Source organism: Engraulis encrasicolus, chromosome 7 (assembly GCF_034702125.1).
Source record: "Engraulis encrasicolus isolate BLACKSEA-1 chromosome 7, IST_EnEncr_1.0, whole genome shotgun sequence".
Classification (NCBI taxonomy): Eukaryota; Metazoa; Chordata; class Actinopteri; order Clupeiformes; family Engraulidae; genus Engraulis; species Engraulis encrasicolus.
Window position 1 is genome coordinate 33,146,559 of NC_085863.1, and position 19,745 is coordinate 33,166,303.

At 47.0% G+C, this 19,745-nt stretch overlaps 1 protein-coding gene across 1 annotated transcript in view; it reads left to right on the forward strand.

Moving 5' to 3' along the window:
- The first annotated feature begins 297 nt into the window (after nt 1-297).
- The window catches only part of cxadr (CXADR Ig-like cell adhesion molecule), a 91,638-nt gene continuing 72,190 nt past the window's right edge, over nt 298-19,745 (forward strand). The window contains exon 1 of the mRNA XM_063203269.1: nt 298-444. Coding sequence (XP_063059339.1) covers nt 393-444 — 52 coding nt within the window. The 5' untranslated portion in view covers nt 298-392. The remainder of the gene's footprint in view (nt 445-19,745) is intronic.

The window sequence follows — 19,745 nt, forward strand, 5'->3', positions numbered from 1 at the left end:
TTCATAAAAAAAAAAAAAAAGATTACGCACAGAAGGAAAAAAATCCATTCTGGACATATATGAAACTACGAAAGGGGTGCGAATGTTTTGTGAATGAGATGTGTACATAGATCTGATGGAACTGACTGATGAGAAAACAAATATCCCTATGGGACAATAAAGAATTTCATCTGAATGGACACCAGGTGGCGTACAAGGCCTTGGCATTGTGCTTTAGCGAACTCCACAATGGGAATGGGTACCCTCCGGAAATCACGTGTCTGTATCCCTGCCTCTATCCACCTGCTGAGGCAGACACGGCGCAAGAGTTTTGATACAACGAGAAGGAGGTCGGAGAGAACAGGCATTGAAGTTGGTGCGTTTCTACCAAGACGTGGATTACATCTAAAGGAATGGATTTGTCGACTTTCCACTTCTGTTATCTTCTGACAGTACTCCTCACCGGTATGTTTTTTCAACAGTCTTTCACTTTACCTGTGGTTTAATAACTCACAAATTGAGGCAATGTTACCCGAATTGCGTTAGCCCCTCAGCTCCCGAATACGCCAAATAATCAACGCTTGTTCACATTTTGGACTCTAAAAGTTTGTGTGTGCGACATTGGACTTGTTTTGAGGTTGGGTTCTGTGAACAATTTGCTAGTGTATAATTACAGTATTGTTTTTTTACGTAAGCATCGTTCAATTTTGTTTCTCAACTAAGTGAAATGCTGTGCTAGCTGTCGGCTATTTTGTTACTGCAGCAGGTAACATTAGTAGACAGACACAATAGGGGCGACAGGTTCTTCAACTCAAATGTTTCGCTCGTTCTTCATCGGTGCGCTGGTCTGACTGCTTTTCTCATAACTTGTGTGAGAAACAGAACTGCCTCAATGCCTCATCATGAACTGAGCGAAAACTTTGAACTGTTGTTCTCGGAACTGTTTCCCCTACTTTCCACTATTTGTAAACACGGTTTCTAAAACTGCGATGCATCTGGAATGTGCGTGAATAAAATGCATGCTGCATCACTTGCCCCATGTGCCCTAATTGCAATTAAGCCAATGTCTAAAACTTGAATGTGACTGTGATTTGAATGTGGCGATTACATTTATAATTAAATCAATAACAGAGAACAGCCACACATTTGTGTCCGCAGAATGCTCTCCCAGGAAAAAAAACAGTCCCGAATGGCGCATATCCAATGGAAGAAATTCCAAATGTAGCCAGCCAGATAAAAAAGATTGTTTCGTTTCTTTTCTTTGCTTAGTCTCTGTGTGGGTGAGTAGAACTATCAGTACACGTCCGTAGTCTTCTGTTTTATTAAATTATATACACTAAATGCATACAGGCCTACATCAGGGGTCCCCAACCTTTCCACGTTGGTAACGCCTGGCCTACATCATACATTTCGATATGTAAATACTTTGGTGCTTCATTGGTTCTCATGGTTGTTGCAGCCAGTTCCAAGAATGTTCTCCAGAATCCAGTTGAGCGAGGAGGATATTACTCAGACATGGTTATTACAGGGCTGTAATGCCGGCCTCGTTTTGGTTGTTGTAAGCTGGGAAAATGTTTATGACCTTGAATTAATTAGCTGGCTATTTGGGACGTCTTGGGAGATGTATCAACAGTTTGTTTTTGCCGCCGATAGCTAGTTAACACAATGGCTTGATCCGCATTAAATCCTCCACAGTGTGTTTCAAAAGAAAGGCGGGTTTGTTGACCATCTGTCAACGCAAGAGACCAAATCCCGCCCCTTTCAAGATAGTCTGTGTGGGCTAGTATTTAATTAGCGCACCCCCCCCAAGGGAAAAAAAACACACACACACACACACACACCTCTTTGACATAGATAACCTGTTTCTGAAACATTTGTCATCACTTCCGTCAATAGGCTTTCAGACTGTGATCTTTCAGGTAGGGTATATTTTATTATCTGTTGAACGCTTGCATTCCAGTATTGAAAGTGTTAAGTGACATACTATATGTGAACTTGCATGAGTTAATTTTAATGCATACCTGGCAGTCATAAAAAAGAAAACAATTAGAAACAAAACAATGTCTTCTGAAAAAAAAGAAACTTGGACAGAAACTGACACATCTTTTTACACTCCATGACAATGTTTATGTGCCTGCACTGAAAACAGAGGAAGTGATTAGATAAACTTAAATGTTAGCCTGGTTTTGTTACACACACACACACACACACACACACACACCGAGTGAGACCACTGACAGGGCAATGACGTTCCAGTCCAATGGTTGCTAATACCCCACCCACCCCAATAATAATTCCAGGCTTTGCGGTACAATTGCACTTCAGTGTGTGCCTTTGTCTAAAAAGCCATGGACAATGAGGACAGTGACGTGACATTTGTGAGGTTCTGCTGAATCTCCTGCCCCTCTCCCCCTTGCTGTGCTATTGTATGATCTCACACTACAAGCTCGCACAGTGTGGGCTCTCTACTTAAATGAGATTGCCATTACAACCAAAGCTTATCACTGAGTCATTGACCGGCAAGGTCTGGGTACTGGCACATAATACATCCTGTGCTGACTCACAGACTGTTTCGATTCAGCTGGATTTCATACATTTGGACAGTCTCAGGAACCTAAACATTTATCTTGAAATGTTGAGAGATGTGTATGGATATTTGCAGTAAGCTAAATAAAATTAAGTGTGTAGATGTTTAAGGATGTAGGGCCCAAGACTCCATCTATGTTACACAGATTGTGGCGTTATGGAAAAACCTCGAGTAGGCCTGATGTGCAGGGAGAGCAGCTGAATTCCACCGACTCCACTTTTCTCACTTGCCCTAGAAACGTCTCGTTGCAGTCCCAGCCATTTCGCTCACCTCTCCCCCGGTACAGGCTGATGTCGCCATGCACCAAAGATGAGATTAAAAAAACAAGCATCACAGAAACAAGAATGAGGTACCTCTGGATCATGCACACCCTTTAGATGAGTCTTTTATTATAAAGATATTTGTGTCTAGTCTGGTGTGGACTTGTTTACGCTATAGCATCTGTATCATTTTAATTTAAGGTTTCACCTGCCTAGCCGGCTAATTTATTGGCTGGAAATATTTGACCAAATAGGCCTAAAGTGGGATTGCAATGCTAAGAGGCTGGCTGGCTTGAATGTCTAAAAGGTACAGACACCACCTGATCAGCCTTCCCATTTTAAAGCCCGAGCCAGGCGACCGTTGCTAGGATACCTGTTGAAAACACGAATGAAGGGGGTATCCTTGAAACGTGCTGTTGTCTGCTGGCTTAATGTGTTTGCGTTTAAGTGTTTTGAAGGTCTCTCCATTTGGGAACGCACGGACATGTGCAAGGCAAAGAGACACAGTGTTTTCCTTTGTCTGCGTTGAGTTCTCAGCTAAAGACTTGTTTCTTTCATTGAGATAACGTATTGACATGGTTTTAATGCAGTTGCATTTCTGACGTCCTTTGTCCCATTGTCATGGATACATTTGTCTCAGACTGTCCTGGTCTCTCGGATCACATGACACTCGCTGCCATGAATGTGGTTGGTGTTATTGGGTGTCAACATAACTGTATGGTTTTCAGTTTTGTGCTGTACTCACTCTACTTTGGAAGAACGTTTTCATGACACTGTTGTTAAATATTTTTTTAATTGAAAAACTGGTGTGGTGACCGTGAGAGAGGCCAACTTTTGCTTTTAAGCCCAACCTTGAAACCTGGAGATTGTTCCACAGATTTTAATTGCCTTTGTTGAAGCATGTAGACTAGGGGTGGGTATTGGCAAAGGGTTCACGATTCGATGCGCATCACGATACACATGCCACGATGCGATTCTATCACGATGCATTGCAATTCATGTACTACTGTGATGCATTGCGATATTTACTTCAGTAAATGTGTAAAATACAGCTTATTTGTCAATTGCTGTGTAGCTTTCATAAGTCAGTTCATTCTATTTAAGCATTTTATCATCTGGGAGAGAGCTTACATCACAACAGAAATATTACCTACTCTCTACTGAACAAAATCAACCCGTGGCAAATAGAATTTTATTGTTATCAAATAATCAATTGTCATGAATCCATGCAGTATATTGAGAAAATAAGTATCACGATACCTTGTCATGAATCGATGCATTGTATCGTGAAAGTAAGTATTGCGATGCATCGATTCGACGATTATTTTGCACACCCCTAACGTAGGCTAAATGTTTTACTCATTATCTCGTCCAGTTTTCTAATCTCCAAATCCCACCAAATTCTGGTTCATGTATCAGGCAGTCAGACTCGTCTTCAATATCCGCAGGATATAACAAGCAACACTGACATGGATTTGGGTGGGTTTAACATTACATAACATTTCATTCTCGATGGTATAGGTCTAGCCTCGTGTTACCCTTTGATTTTAATGTAGTTTTGTTCTTGCCATAATTGCTGAGCTCAGTTTACATTAGTGTGTTGTTGGAATGCATTGCACGCTTTTCATGCAGATGTGAAGGCTAATGCAAGAGATCTCAATGGGGATTGGTTAATTGCACACACAACCTGTGAGAAATTAAAACAAAGTGGTGGTGAACTTCAGTGTGACTGTAAACTGAAGTGAAAAGCGAATTGCCCTCAGCCTGAAAGTCATGTGTTTATTGTGAATTTATGTTGCATACCTTCCTCTGTGAAATTGAAAAATTGGCATGCGGCATGCCTGCAACATGCAAACACTGCTGTTTGGGAAGCCGCCAGAGATGGTGGAGAAAAGTGGGGAACAGAAAACGGAGAAGGATAAAGAGTAGGAGGAGAGATTAACATGAAAGACAGCCAGTGGCTGAAGGACTGAAATGGACATTGGGGCTCGAATGAAGCTGGGGACCTGAGAAGGCTGTCATTGCCATTGCCATTGTTATTGCCACTGTCCCCACTGTTTGTCGTTCCCTCGCTGTAGGTCACTACTTTGCATTCTGCACCCGTGGCCAGGGCTTTGCTGCTGTCGTGTTTGTGTGCAGCGCTGATATCTGCCATCCTGTCTGCCGCACTGCTGCCACGCATCACCTCCAACCCAGCCAGCCAACCCAACAACCCAGCCCCACACGCACGTTAGTATGAGCATACATCTGCCCTTTAGGTGTCCTTGGAAACTGACGGCTTTGTTGAGGGTTGTGCACGTCTACTTCATTGAGTCAAGCAACACAGATGTTGGTTTAGCCCTTTGAGGCTTGAATTCACTTGTATGTGATTAAATCTGTGGCAGAAAATTTGAGCTCTCACTATGTCACAAGCACATTGTGGGGTCAATTAAAAACCAAGTTGCATAAATCAAATGTTGGGTTTTTTTTGTTCCGCCTGGATAAACCTAAGCTTTCACACGTCAGACAGTAAAAAACATATTGTTAACCGGAGAAAGCGTGCTTAGTGAAATGTTAGCTTTGTCCTGGTAGCAATTACTTTTGCTCAGATTTAGTTTCACTGGATAAAAAATGGCCCATCACAGTCTCTCTCAAATGTATGTCCTCTGAATAGAGGCTAAACACTAGGACATGTGGAGTCAGAGAGAATATTATGCTCTTAGAATCTCCGGTACAGTTCTCTGAATGCCAGCCAGCTGCTGAGTCCTCATTTGAGCCTTTAGGTCCATGGCATCAGGGAAGTTTTGGTGTCACTGAAACGCAGCTCTCCCTGTCCTCCATTGTGATGATGTGTGAGACCGCATGAATATTCAATGCAGCACCCCACCCACCCCCTTTTAATATTTTAACATGCGCGAGCCGTACAGGCAATATGTCTGCTCCTGTTCTCGTAACTCTGAGTGCAGTGCTGTGTTGTGCGGCTCTGGGTGCCTTGGTGATCTAGCTCGGGTCCTAACCTTGCTCAGCACACTGAAAGAGACTCCTGTCTGTACACTACTACTACTACACACACACACACACACATTTAGCCCCGTGTGAGCACATGTTATTTTATTTCCTTCATTTTCAATTTGGCGAGCGAGTGGACCATTAAGACGGGAGCCCCGATTGCGTGCCATTAAAAAGCGGTGATCATGATTAATAGCCGACCTGGCAGCTCTTGTGCTCCACGAATTCCCCTCAATTTTTTTCCCGCCTTTCCCGTTTTATAACGCGCTTAAAACGGCACCGCGGCCCTGTTCTGTATGCACGGCCCATACTTCACACCTCGCCCGCCTCTCCCTACCCTGTACCGCCTCCGCTACCCCTCCTGGAACCACCACCCAGCCCCACTCCATCCCATCCCACCCCTGTCTTACTGACCCTACCCTACACCTCTAACCACCCCCTACCCCACACCAGTCCAGCCTCAGCTCGCTCTGCTCCCTCGTTTGCCTCCTACCTGCTGGAGAGACATCAGTGTCGCCATCAGCCCCTCTCTCTCTGGATGCCTGCCAAACCTGGCAAGGGAGGGAGGCTTGGGTGAGGAGGGAGGACTGGGAGGTGGACAGGAGTGGGTGTGGGTGTGGATATAGGGTATAGGTAGCGGATAGCTTGGATAAGAACAGGAGGTGGCTTTGGGGTAGAGAGGGCGCTTAGATGAGGTGGGAGGGAGGGAGGAGTTGGTGTGTGGTTGCCAGAATGCACAGGATGCTGTTGGGTTGATCTTGAGCCTAGTGATTTTGAAGGATAGGATGAGGGAGAAGGGAGCTGGAGTGGGCTAGATATTAATCTAGAGCAGGGGTGCTCAACTGGCGGACCCAGGTCCGGATGCGGACCCAAACGCAATGTCATCCGAACCAAGACAAAATCCATCTGTATTTAATATGTATAAATTATATATGAGATTTCGCTGCCATGCGATCTATAGGTGTATTTCTGCGAAGCCAGTCTTATGACAAATAAAAGTGTCATCACTATGACAACTCAGTGAGTGAGCAAGAGGCCAGTGCGGCCAGTGAGTGAAGCTATTTTCTGCATCGGTCCGTCGCGACTTTTTTGGACCCTGGAAACATACGAAATTTGGCGAGTGAACCTTTTCAGTTTCTAGTTGAGCACCCCTGATCTAGAGTGTATCTAGAATGAGGATGGAGATGGGGGCAACTGCGGTGTAATGCTTAGGGTGCCGGACTGTAGATCACAGGGTTGCAGGTTCAATCCCTACCCTTGCTGGTCCCTACTTCACTCCATGGCTGTAGTGCCCTTGAGCAAGGCACCCTAACCCCACATTGCTCCAGGGACTGTAACCAATACCCTGTAATATCTGTGGATAAAACCATCAGCTTTTTAATGTAATGTACGATAGGGTAGTGGAGGGGACATGGATGTGAGGTGGAAAGGATTGCACAGGTGTGTCAGGCTGTGTTTGGGGGTGATAATGACACAGGGGATATTGAAGGATATTCACACTGAAAGGGCGAGGATGGAGGACAGGACGGTACGTGGAGACGGGGGGGAAGGATATTGATAAATCTGTGGGGTAGCGGGTGGTCAGGAAGCACAGGTGTGTCAGGATGCTGGCTGTTGAGGTTGATATTGACGCCGGTCGGGGATATTGAAGGATATTCACACGGAGAGGGTGAGGATGGAAAGACATGTGGTAGGAGGCTGCTGAAGGGGGAGACATGGCACGCTGCCCACTTGAGTACCGCTCTTATCAAATCATGTTGCTCTGTTTGTTCTGTTTGTTGTTTGGCCTTCATATCGTCCAACCCTCCCCTCCTCTGCACACACACACACACATTCACATGACACATACACACACACAATCATACATGCATGCACGTACGCACACCCGCCCTCCTTCTCCTACTCCTACTCACCCACCCAAGTATTCCGTCGATAAGCGCAAGGTCACCGTGCCACCGCTGCTGCTCCTCTCCTCTTTTCCTCTCGTCCCCATCCACCACTCCATCCGTCATCCTCCCCACAGCTATCGCTCCGCCCAGCTGGTAGGAAGATAAAAGGCGTCGCGCATCCATCACCCGCCAGCCAGCCTCAACGCCCCTCTCCTGTAATGAGGAGTAATGGACAGCATGACGGATACGCCGCCAAGCAAAAGTCTAAAACTGGGGTCTGACGACGGCCCAGAGATTTATCACAGAAATACCCTTTCACCCCTCCCCCTGCCTGTCTCTTCGCAAAAGATCAATGGTTGACTGGCTTTTAGGAACCATCAGTCACGGTGCGATCAGTCTTTGTTTTGTCTTATTTATTTATTTTTTCAGACCCATTTGTTTTATTTATTTCTGTCAAGGCTGTCAACGGCTAGAGGGATTTCCGGGGTAAATTGGAAGGAAGGGGGTTGTTGATGCGCTGGGTTGGGCCCATTGGTATGGTACGGTACTGTACTGTACAGTTGTTGAGGAATCTTCTCATCCCTCCATTCCTGTTCTCACCATGCCATGGCACCCTTCACCGTCACTCTGAGGAAGACGCAGGTGTGTCGAAACGTCAGTCACTTTGTGCACCAAAAAATAAAGAACCTCTAAAAGTATGCTGAGTGCTCCTGGCATCCCTGGGTCTAGTCACTGACAAGTAGCCCAGTTGGTCTTCACCCTTCACCATCAGTTATGCAAGGAGCTGCTAGAGCTGAGGATGACTTAATTACACCACAGCCCGAGCAGCCTGTTCCCATGAAGCGCTGTAGATTACAATGACATGGCTATTCATTTAGTGAAGAATGCTTAACTGTGCCCAGAGCCAACCCATCTCCTACCCTCCCTATGCTATTAGCAAAGAAATGTCTATTGCACATTTATAACAAAATAAGTAACACATGGTGTAAATTGACACACCTAGGGAAATTTAAACAGATATCTGCACACTTAAATATTTTTTTTAACTGCCAAAATTTCGAACTCAGTTTCCTGGCAATTTAAGTGCGCAGACATCTTTGCTTCAGTTTTCACAGTTTTGTTCATGTCTGGAACCTTAAGTCGTGAGTACGATCTAACCACTTAAATGTAAATTAACACAGGAAATGGCAACATGCGAAATACAATAATTAGAAACGATTGAAAACTGACATGCTATTTTTACGCCGTCTCCTGATTCCATCTGAGCATGAGTATAAAGGAGAGGAGATTAGGGACGAGATAATAAGCTATCGAAACTGCCTCACTCTCTCTCCTCACTCTCTCCTCATTGTTGCACCGCTGCCTGTTTGCGTGGAGAGACTGCATCAAGCAGCAGAACAATAGGCAGAAACCAACCAACAAACAATCAAAACAAAACACACAAAGCAATATGAGCCTAAGCCTGGGCTTTTGTTACACATTTCTAAAAATTGATGGGATTTATAGATGATGTTCAATTCACATTTAGCAATTCTCTCCTGGCAAACCTTTTCTCTCCAGAGGTTTGGCACATATTGACATGGAATGTTTGGAGAGTTATCCTATGTTGATCTGGGTTTTGTTTTTTTAATACTTTGGGCTTTTGTCTTTATTCAAATAGAACCATGAGGAGAGATGGGGAAGATTTGGGAAATGACCAAGGCTGAATACAAACCTTGGTGCTCATGTATAATGGGCTATGTTGCCGGTGTATGGTACCTGTGTATTGGCTCACTGCACCACAACAGCCCCTGAGCTTGTTTTGTTTTGCCAACCAGCCTCTCCCTCTGCCTTGAGGCACCTGTGTAGTTAAATGTCAGCTAACTTGAGCCTAACCTGCCTCTTTATTATCCTCACTCTCCATTACTTCCATGTATTGTTGTAAAACCACCGCCCACTGCACGCATGGCTCACCTATTGCAATACAGCCGACCGCACCGCTCACCTATCGATTAGCTTCTCCTCTACAAGAGAGCATAGTGCAAAACGAGGGGAAGAGAGAGAGAGATAAAGAAACAGGAACTTGACTCTGCATTGGGGATATCAGCTGCCTGTGGGAGCCTAGAGGGTTTGTCGGTGTCGGTATGAGAAACCTGATCTGATGAGAAGAACATTTCCAGGGTGGATCTTCAGTGCTCGGTGTAATGCAAGTGCATCGCTATAGCTCTGTGTCAGTCAGTCAGGGAGGCTCAGTGTTAAGGTATAAGTGTCAATCATTGCTGGCTCAGTTTAGATCATGTTAGTGCTAAGTGAAGGGCTTGGACATGGCACCCCATGTCCCCTTGCTGTCAGTCAAGTAAAACCCTTTCACTGTTTTACCCAACACAATATTATTGTCTCAGGTAAATCTACTATGCGCACACACTGCAAGCACTGTACAGTTATCCATCTCTCCAAACACACTGGCATTGTAGACAAACCACAGACAGTGCTTGAAATGTGGAAATTCAAACACACTAATCCACACGGCATGCACACACACACACACACACACTACAGGTAGGAATCCACACTAGACAGCGCTGCCGTTCCCCTACTTCTGTTGCCCCCACCGTCTCTCTCTTTCTCTCAGGTCCATTAACTCTTTCAAAGCTTTCCCCTCTCCGCACGCCCCAGCAAACTAACCTATTTCCTGTGTTCAACGAGCCTCCTCTGGGAGACACTAATGTATGCGGGGAGGCGATGTCAAAAGCATATTCCGTAATGCTCTGCTCCCCTCCGCTCCCTCCCTGGCTGATTGAAGTAGAAAAGCTCCTTTCAGTCAGAAATAGGCTCTTGTGGCGGTAACCGCTCTTTTTTAGAAAGCACAAAGACCCCAGTGCGGATGCGCTCTTCATCTTATTATGAGGGAGCGTACTGTACGTGTGAATCATAAACACATAACTTAGAAAGTGCGTTTTTTGGAGAAAAGAGCATATGACAAGAATCTCTTTCCCCTGTTGTTGTGTTCAATTTGGTTTTTTATCGTTATTTAGTGTCGATGGTTTGCGAAGCTGTTTTCACAGTGTCATGCCTTCTGAGGGAGAGAGGGGGGTTGGAGGGAGAGAGTGAAAAAGAGGGAGAGAAAGAGATGTTATATCCGGTGACAGCCCCTGTCTTGCGGGTGTGGCTGCCTGCTGCAGGTGAGGTGTGTGTGTGTGTGTGTGCGTGCGCGTACGCTCAGACCGGCTGCTGCAGGTGAGGTGTGTGTGTGTGTGCGCGTGTGCTCAGACTGGCTGCTGGAGGTGAGGTGTGTGTGTGTGTGTGTGTGTGTGTGTGTGTGTGTGTGTGTGTGTGTGTGTGTGTGTGTGTGTGTGTGTGTGTGTGTGTGTGTGTGTGTGTGTGTGTGTGTGTGTGTGTGTGTGTGTGTGTGTGTGTGTGTGTGTGTGTGTGCGCGCGGCGCGCTCAGACTGGCTGCTGCAGGTGAGGTTTTGTGTGTGTGTGTGTGCGTGTGTGCTCAGACTGGCTGGTGTGTGTGTGTGTGCTCAGACTGGCTGCTGCAGGTCAGGTGTGTGTGTGTGTGTGTTCAGACTGGCTGCTGCAGGTGTGTGTGTGTGTGTGCTCAGACTGGCTGGTGTGTGTGTGTGTGTGTGTGTGTGCGTGTGTGTGTGTGTGTGTGTGTGTGTGTTCAGACTGGCTGCTGCAGGTCCTCTCAGGTGCATCCCACTGTCTTTCCACTGGCTCTCGTCTCTGCTCGCTTCACTAGCCTTCCAACCACATTACACACACTGACACCAAACTCTAAGCTGCTACAAACAACACAGCCCTCTACACACACCTACACACACACACACACACACACACACACACACACACACACACACACACACACACACACACACACACACACACCTCTCTCTCTCTCTCTCTCTCTCTCTCTCTCTCTCTCTCTCTCCCTCTCTCCCTCTCTCCCTCTCTCCCTCTCATATGCCCCCCTCCTCCTTACATGAGGATAGGGAAGCATTCCATCGCACTGCTAACCCCTAGATTACCTCTAGGCAGTGGAGCTCAGAGAAAGAGAAAGAGAGAGAGCGCAGGCCTTTTTATTATTAACCGTAACTCTCCTCCGACAGCGTCAAACTGATAGTCTTGTCCGTGCAGGTTGTTTGCAGTCGAGCAGTTGGCTGGTTGATAATAGTGCAGGGTTTTTTTGTTGTGTGTGTGTGTACAGTTTGTGGGGTTTGACAAGGGAGGATGCTGAAGGAAGATAGTGACCTTGGGTAGATGTGCTCTCTCCCTTTTTCTCTCTCTCTCTCACTCTCTCTCTCTCTCTCTCTCTCTCTCTCTCTGTCTCTCTGTCTCTCTGTCTCTCTCTCTCTCTCTCTCTCTCTGTCTCTCTGTCTCTCTCTCTCTCTCTCTCTCTCTCTCTCTCTCTCTCTCTCTCTCTCTCTCTCTCTCTCTCTCTCTCTCTCTCTCTTTCTCCCCCCTGTCTTATCAGCTTGTGTTCTTGGTTCCTGGCCCCATTATTAGGCTTGTAAAGACCAGTGGAGATAGAAAGCCCTAATAAATATCAGGCTGCTGAACCGCAAGCAAGGCGAGAGGCAGAGGGTAAATCTGGATTTAGCAAGTGTGTGTGTGTGCGTGTGTGTGTGTGTGTGTGTGTGTGTGTGTGTGTGTGTGTGTGTGTGTACGTACACATGTGTGCCTGCGTGCGTGGAATGGGTGAGGTTGCGGGGTGATTGAAGCAGCTGTTGAAGGATCCATTTTTAGCCCGTTTATCTCATTGAGAAACATGACGCAGTGTTGACCGTCAGCTCACTGGGGAAGAGGCAAATATGCACAGCCAAATATTAGGCACACACACACACACACACACACACACACACACCACACACACACACACACACACACACACACACACACACACACACACTCATGATGCTCTGACACACACACACACACACACACACACACACACACAACCTACACACATGTGCCCCATTAATATTCCAACCACTGGCTGCTCTAATGTCAAATCAAGGCAAATTATAATTATGCACGGACATATGTAAATGACCTTGGCTGTCACAGAACATGTGATCTGCTTCGCCGAGATAATGGTATTTTTTTTCTTTCGTATTTCCCAATGGTACATTTTGATAGGCTGAATCGAGTGTTCAAGAGCTGTGCTGGACATCTGAGAAAAAAAAGGCCGTCCTTTTTTAATTTTCTCATTGGGAACGTCATTGTCGAGAGCCGAGGGTAACTGTAGCGTTTATAGAAAAAAAGGGACGAGGAGAAACGTCCTAATCTAGATTTGGCCTGGGAACATAAATTATGTAAATGGCCCGCTCCATTATTAATCCGTGGCTTTATTTGTTGTCAGGGAGAGTTGGCGTCTCGGTGTTTGATTTTTCTGCAAACCCCTCTGAGGGAAGAGAAGGAGATGGAGAGAGAGAGAGAGAGAGATGGAGAGAGAGTGGTTGAGAGGGGGAGAGAGAGAGCGAGAGAGAATGGGAGAGAGAGAGAGAGAGAGAGAGAGCGAGAGAGAGAGAGAGAGAAAGAGAGACAGGAGAGAGAGAGAGAGATGGAGGGAGGGAAAGAGAGAGAGATGGATGGAGGGAAAGAGAGAGATAGATGGGTGGCGAGAGCTGTAGATGTAGGGATGAGAGATAGAGTGAGGGCATTGGAGAGAGGGAGGGAGTGCGTGCGTGCGTGAAGTGGCCATATAAATGTCTCATTTGGGGGCCGCTAATGTGGAGGGGCAGGTAGCACCTGCATCTAAATGAAGGCCATTATCGTCAGCCTCCTCCGCCTCTCTCTCTCTGTCTCTCTCTGTCTCTCTCTCTCTCTCTCTCTCTCTCTCTCTCTCTCTCTCTCTCTCTCTCTCTCTCTCTCTCTCTGTCTCTCTGTCTCTCTGTCTCTCTGTCTCTCTCTCTCTCTCTCTCTCTCTCTCTGGGGGCAAGGGGCCACAGCCAGAAACACCTCAATCAGACGCCTGTCTGCCTCGTCCTTAACCTGCAGACATCACACCTGCTGAACTCACTCACACACTCTGTGTGTGTGTACGTATGCTTGTACACATGCTGGTATGTCCGTCTGTCGCTGTCTAGTCTCACTCCCACGGATAGTGACAGGGGTGAATATGTAACACATACAAGTGACCCCCACCTACACAAACACCCCCTCTCTTGTCCACTCTCCTTCAGACCACCATCGACCATCTCCTCTCCTCTCCTCTCCTCTCCTCTCCTCTCCTCTCCTCTCCTCTCCTCTCCTCTCCTCTCCTCTCCTCTCCTCTCCTCTATACCACCAGCATTACCCCACCACCACCACACTTTCCCACCATCCCTCTTCTCTCCCAACACCACCACCTCCGCCCCTCGGGGGCTTGAAGGTGATTGGCTGGCTCCCAGGAAGGTCATCCAGGCCGGGCTTAATTACACCAGTCCATTTCACACCTGTCCATCCAGGAGGATTTGCCTCCGTGTCCCTGCCATGCCCACCCACCAGCCACCAGCCAAAGCGACAGCAGGTGCCGGGCCGGCTGCTGGGTCTCCTCTGATGGGGTTGGGTGTGTGTCTGTGCGCCTGTGTGTGTGCACACGCATGTGTAATGTGTCTTTGTGCATGTTAGTGTGATTGTGTGTATTGTTGGATCACTGAGGCGTGTGTGTGCGTGTGCACGCATGTGTCTACTGCATCCGCGTGTATAATGTGTCTGTATAGTTTAGTACACTACGTGTTGTTGTCTATGAGGTGTGATGTAGTGTGTCTTTGTGCACGTGTGTAGTATGTTCATGTAGAGTGTGTCTTTGCGTAGTGTTTGTCCACGTACTGCTGTTGTCCGTGAGGCGTGATGGCCGCTCGATAGATCAGCCGGCGGTGCCGAGGCCAGCGGTGACGCCCGCGTTGACAGCGGTGGCAGATCCCCCGGGGGCCCGCCGCTCCAAACGCAGGCACCGCGCTGCCAAAACACGGGCTTGACATGTCCGATACTGTTAGGGACTCTTGTTGAAGGGGGAATGTCAGGGCCAGTGGTGGAACCAGTACACACAGGGACCCAGGACAAAACACTGAAGGGGACCCCCATACGGCCTGCCAAGGTCCAAATAGGGCCCCCACCACTAATACAGGAGGGGGGCCTTGGGCGGAGGGGCAAGATTTCCACTAGCTCCACCCCTGCTGTGGGCTCTCTGTTTTCTAACTACCACATGTCATTCGGAAAAGAAAATGTACAGCAATAACAAGCAATTAACTATGTGGGAACTGGAATTTGTAATAATGCATTCTTTTGTGCCGTGTCGTAAAGAACTTGGCTCTGTTGAGGTCTAGACATGGAGAACTGTGGCACCAAGTATAATCATCAATTCATTTCTTTCTTTCTTTCCCCCCCCTCTCATGGAACGTCTTTAAGAGCAGCAAGAGGTCCAAAAACACATTAACATATTATAGTGTTCGAAGATCTCAATTACATTCGCCAACTCAATAATTCCACAGTATGCGCTTTATTGCAGTTTGCCCCGCTAGTATTTACGGCGATCAGTGTCACACTGAGACGCGCAACCCCGTAAAATACAATCCGGCTTCATGAGCCACACAGACTAATTTCCACCGGCCGTAAATCTGTTTGGGTGGTGCTGCTTGGTTGTCGACTTTGACAACACTATAATTTGGCGATCAGTCGTTTTTAACGCTGCGTTTGTCACGCAGCTCGGGCCAAATGGTCGTGATCGTGCCAGCATTAATGAGGGAGGGAGGGGGGGAGAAAAACGAAGAGGGAGTGAAACGGCGTGTCGTGCTGCTGTTAATACACCAAATGGGCTTTTAGGGGTTCGAGTCCCGTCTGGGTCATTTGCCATCCTTACCCCACATCTCTCTCTACTACTCTCCACTCTCTTACTGTCATGATCACCACCGTCCTTTCCATAATAAAGGCAAAAAAAAGCCCATTTATAATGTATAGAAAATGTGAAGAATCACAGCGGTGCTCTTTGAGGCCTGTGTGTCTTTGTCAACAGTCTCATCCAGTTCCTCCATCGCTCCCTGGAGAGTGAGGGTCTCACGTTTTGAAGTGCGTCACATGCGTGCTCTCCCTGTCTTATGTTTGCCTTTGAATGGCTCTCCCTTCCTGTCGTATGTTTGCTTTGTAGTACATCACCACCACTATCACTACCACCTTACCCTAACCGCCTTACTCCTGGAGAAGGTCTATAATGGTAAGGTAGCGTTTGTTTCATCCTCCATCGCTCCCTGGAGAGTAGGGGCGTTCGCTTTTGAATGTGTGCCTCGTGCGTGCCGCTAGTGACTCTGTTTTCCTTTCACGCGCCTCTTCATTCGTTTGTCATCATCACCACTATCAGGCTAACGACCACCTGACCTACATCACTCCTGGAGACGGTCACTATTGGTAACGTTTGCTGAGGTCTTGTATAATAACTGAGGAAGAGATGGTCAATTCTATTTCTTGTATTCTCTCTCTGTAGAGACGATGTCTCACACACTCTCTTGTTCCGACGCCACTGATTTATTGAAACGTTACAGCCTGAGGGCTTTTTTTTTCAACTTTTCTCACGTTCGTCAGGCCGGCATCATGTGTACACACGCTTTCGTGCCGAGACGCTTCCTCTTCCCCTCTGCCCCTCTACCCCTCCATCTCCTCTCCTCTCCATCCCTCTCGGGGTGCTGGTAGTCTCGTTGGATCCCCCTGGGGAATATCCACACACCTCAGTGGGGCGTCTCGTCTCGTCTCGTCTCGCTCACTGCCTGGAGCGCTACGTGCATCGCCCCCACCACAGCATCTACTCGTTCACTCACCACCCCACCCTCCCTCTTTGCGTCTTCAGAGGGGAAGAAAATAAGAAAGTCTTGCACAAGCCAGCTGTGTAAAGGGTCTTAATGGACCTTATGTATTATTCACTGGCTGTGGCGCCTTGGGATTCTGTTTCCCTTTCTTTTCTTGCACGCTTTCGATAGCATTATCTTCACACTCTCTATTTAGAAAACTTTTGCAACATTGTGTTGATGTTGAACGCGTGGGAGGATATTTACTCAAGGCCTTTGTGCCCTGTTATAGACACACACACACACACACACACACACACACACACACACACACACACACACACCGCTTCCTACGTTAGCACAGTGGCCTTGACCTATGGGGATCCACCGTGTTGCTTATACATGGACCTCTGCTACAAACACGCATATTGTGCACACAAATATCCACGCACTGTAACATTGTTACTGGGGAAGGAATGCAGGAGGTTGTTTTTCCTAGCTACTAGCTACTGTGTTGCACGTAGAGTGTGTGCAAGTGTTTTTGTTTCATTATTAGTTAATAGCATGATTTTAACCTGCATTTACAGTATACAATTACCTCTGTTTAGTTTGTGTTGGTGTGCACATTTTTCCAATTGTTGTGCTAACATTTACATTTAAATTCCATTTTCATTCCACAAGCTCAATGCTGTAGTTATCTAATTGTAATAGCACTGCAGTTATTATATTGTACAAGTTGGTGTGTGTGTGCGTGTGTGTGTGTGCGCGCGTGCGTGCGTGTGCCTGTGTTTCATTAATAGTCGTGTTCCCGGGGGGTAAAAGCCATAGATAAGTTCTGAGATTAATGTTGCTTGCTGCGTGCGACTGTGGCAAATATTGTCTCCTGGGCACTTGCATGCTTGCTTGGTTTCCGACATGCAGATAACTGTGTGTGGCGATGTGTGTCGTGTGCTCCCTGCACATGCCTGGTGGGTAATTCAGGTTAGAGTTATTTTAAGTGTGTTATATCTCATCGTCAAATGACTCTGAAAGGTCAGGCCTTTTTCCAGCCACTCGGTTGTTAACCTACTGCCCAGTTTGCTGTTCTTTATTGTTCTTGCCTATTTGTCTGGTTAACACGCGCAGTGCACACGTACACACCTGTATGCACACGCTCAAAGCACCCGTATGCACAAGCGCACAGACCTGCAGGCGCCCACATAAGTGGCCAGAAACTTTGTTTTTTCCTCAGTTCTGTGGATTGAGTGGGAATACACACACACACACACACACACACACATTTTTCTCTCTAATTTTCCATCTTTTTTTCTTCCCGTGGCTCACCTCTCTCCACCTCTCTTTCTTTTCTCTGTCTGACTTTCCTCTTATTCATCTATGGCTCTTATTGTCTCTCTTACTCCTCCAGATCACTGTTGTCAATTGTCATGTTGTTCCCCAATCAGTCTGAAGGGATTTTTCTAACTCTCCTCTCTTTGTGGTTTTTTTGTTGTTGTTTTTTTTCTGCCCACTGCGCACGCTTCATCATGTCCCCTCCAGAGATGGATGAGGGCACGCCTGTTCCACACTACCCTACGATCGCTCATCCAAACTTTGGGCCCTGCTCATTTTTTTTTTTATCACCATCTTTCTCCTCCCTCACCATTGTTTGGCCGTCAACAAAAAAATAACAGCAATGTTTCATATTACCTCTCTTCTTGTTTCTTTCTTTTAGTTGGGATTGAGTTACCCTTCAAAAGACTCTTTTTAGTTTCTTTACTTTCCTGGGAGTGATGTTGAAGTGTTATGAAATTGGTTTTCAGTGTCAGAATATTTTTTCAGTTTTGCAAGATGCTGAATTGAATCACAACAACCCCTGAGTTATGAGTTGTATTAGGAAAAGTGGCGGTTAAATGATTTGGAACACGTTTATATGAAGCGACGTGCGTATGTGTGGTTGTAGAGTTATAATAATACAGTAACTAAACAAGTCACACGGCGAAAGGGCTTTTCTTCCTGAATGTCACGCTGAGGGCTTAATCAGAGATGAGTGTGAGGGGAGCCAGCCGCAGTGCCATGCTGCTTTTGTGCCGCCCGTGCTGCTTGGGGTGCCCTCAGCTCCCCTCCCCTGGCTTTCCAACTACGCGCCCCGTCCCTCCCTCAGGCTCCTCCAACTGTGTTCGCTGTCTCTGGATATCACCCCCCACCACTGTACTCTCCAAGTCCCATCGCCTGCTCTCATCTCCGCTGACTCTGTTCCCTGTTCCTCTCTGAGTGTGCGCATCTGTATAAGTGACTGTAGCCATATGGATGTTGTTTGCCATTCCTTCCGGAGTGTGTCTACTCTGTATGATGATAAATGACTCTGTTGGTGCCCATATGAATGGTGTTTATGGTTTATGGTTCCTTTAGGAGTGAGTGCATCTAAGTGACTCTGTCTGTACACATATGAATGGGGTTCATGATTTCCTATAGGAGTGAGTGCGTCCTCTAAGTGAGTCTGTGCCCATATGAATAGTGTTTGTGGTGTATGGTTCCTTTAGGAGTGAGTGCATGTAAGTGGCTGTCTGTACACGTATGACTGGGGTTCATGATGTCCTGTAGGAGCGAGCGCTTCTTCTAAGTGAGTCTGTACCCATATGAATGCCGTGCAGATGGCAGGCGTCTCTTGTGGATGTGGTGCGCTCGTGTGCGTGTGTTAGGTCACAGGAATATAGAGAGAAATGTTGTGTGGAGCTGAGAGGGAGTGGAGCTATGGAGCTTGGACTGTACTGTACAGTCACTAAGCAGGTCTTCGGCAGGTGTTTGCGTGTGTGTGTGCGCGTGCGTGTGTGTGTGCGCGCGTGCGTGTGTGTGTGTGTGCGCGTGTGTGTGTGCGCGTGTATGCTGCAATTGGTTGTTTCAAGGGCAGACAGCGGCAGGAGAGCTGCTGTATGTAACACCCCTGGGAGTGTGGTTTGCACCTGGCCTTCTTACCTGCCTACCTACCTACCTGCCTACCTACGTACCTGCATGAGCTGCTGTAGTGTGTAGTGTAGGAACTGTTTCCTACTACACTCGGGGGTATTGACCCCCCCCCCCCCCCCAAACAGCACTCCAAACCAGGGCTCCGAACCGGTTCAAGGAACGAAAACGAAAACCGAAAACGAACGAAATTTTATGGAATTTTACAAGGAACGGAAACGGAAACGAAAATGAAATGGTCTTCAAGTGTTCCGGAACAAAAACGTTATTCTGAAATCCACAAACCGGTTAATAACGTTTTTTTTTCGTTCTCTATATTTCATACAAGTGCACGATTTTGTTTGAGGAGTAACCATGGCGA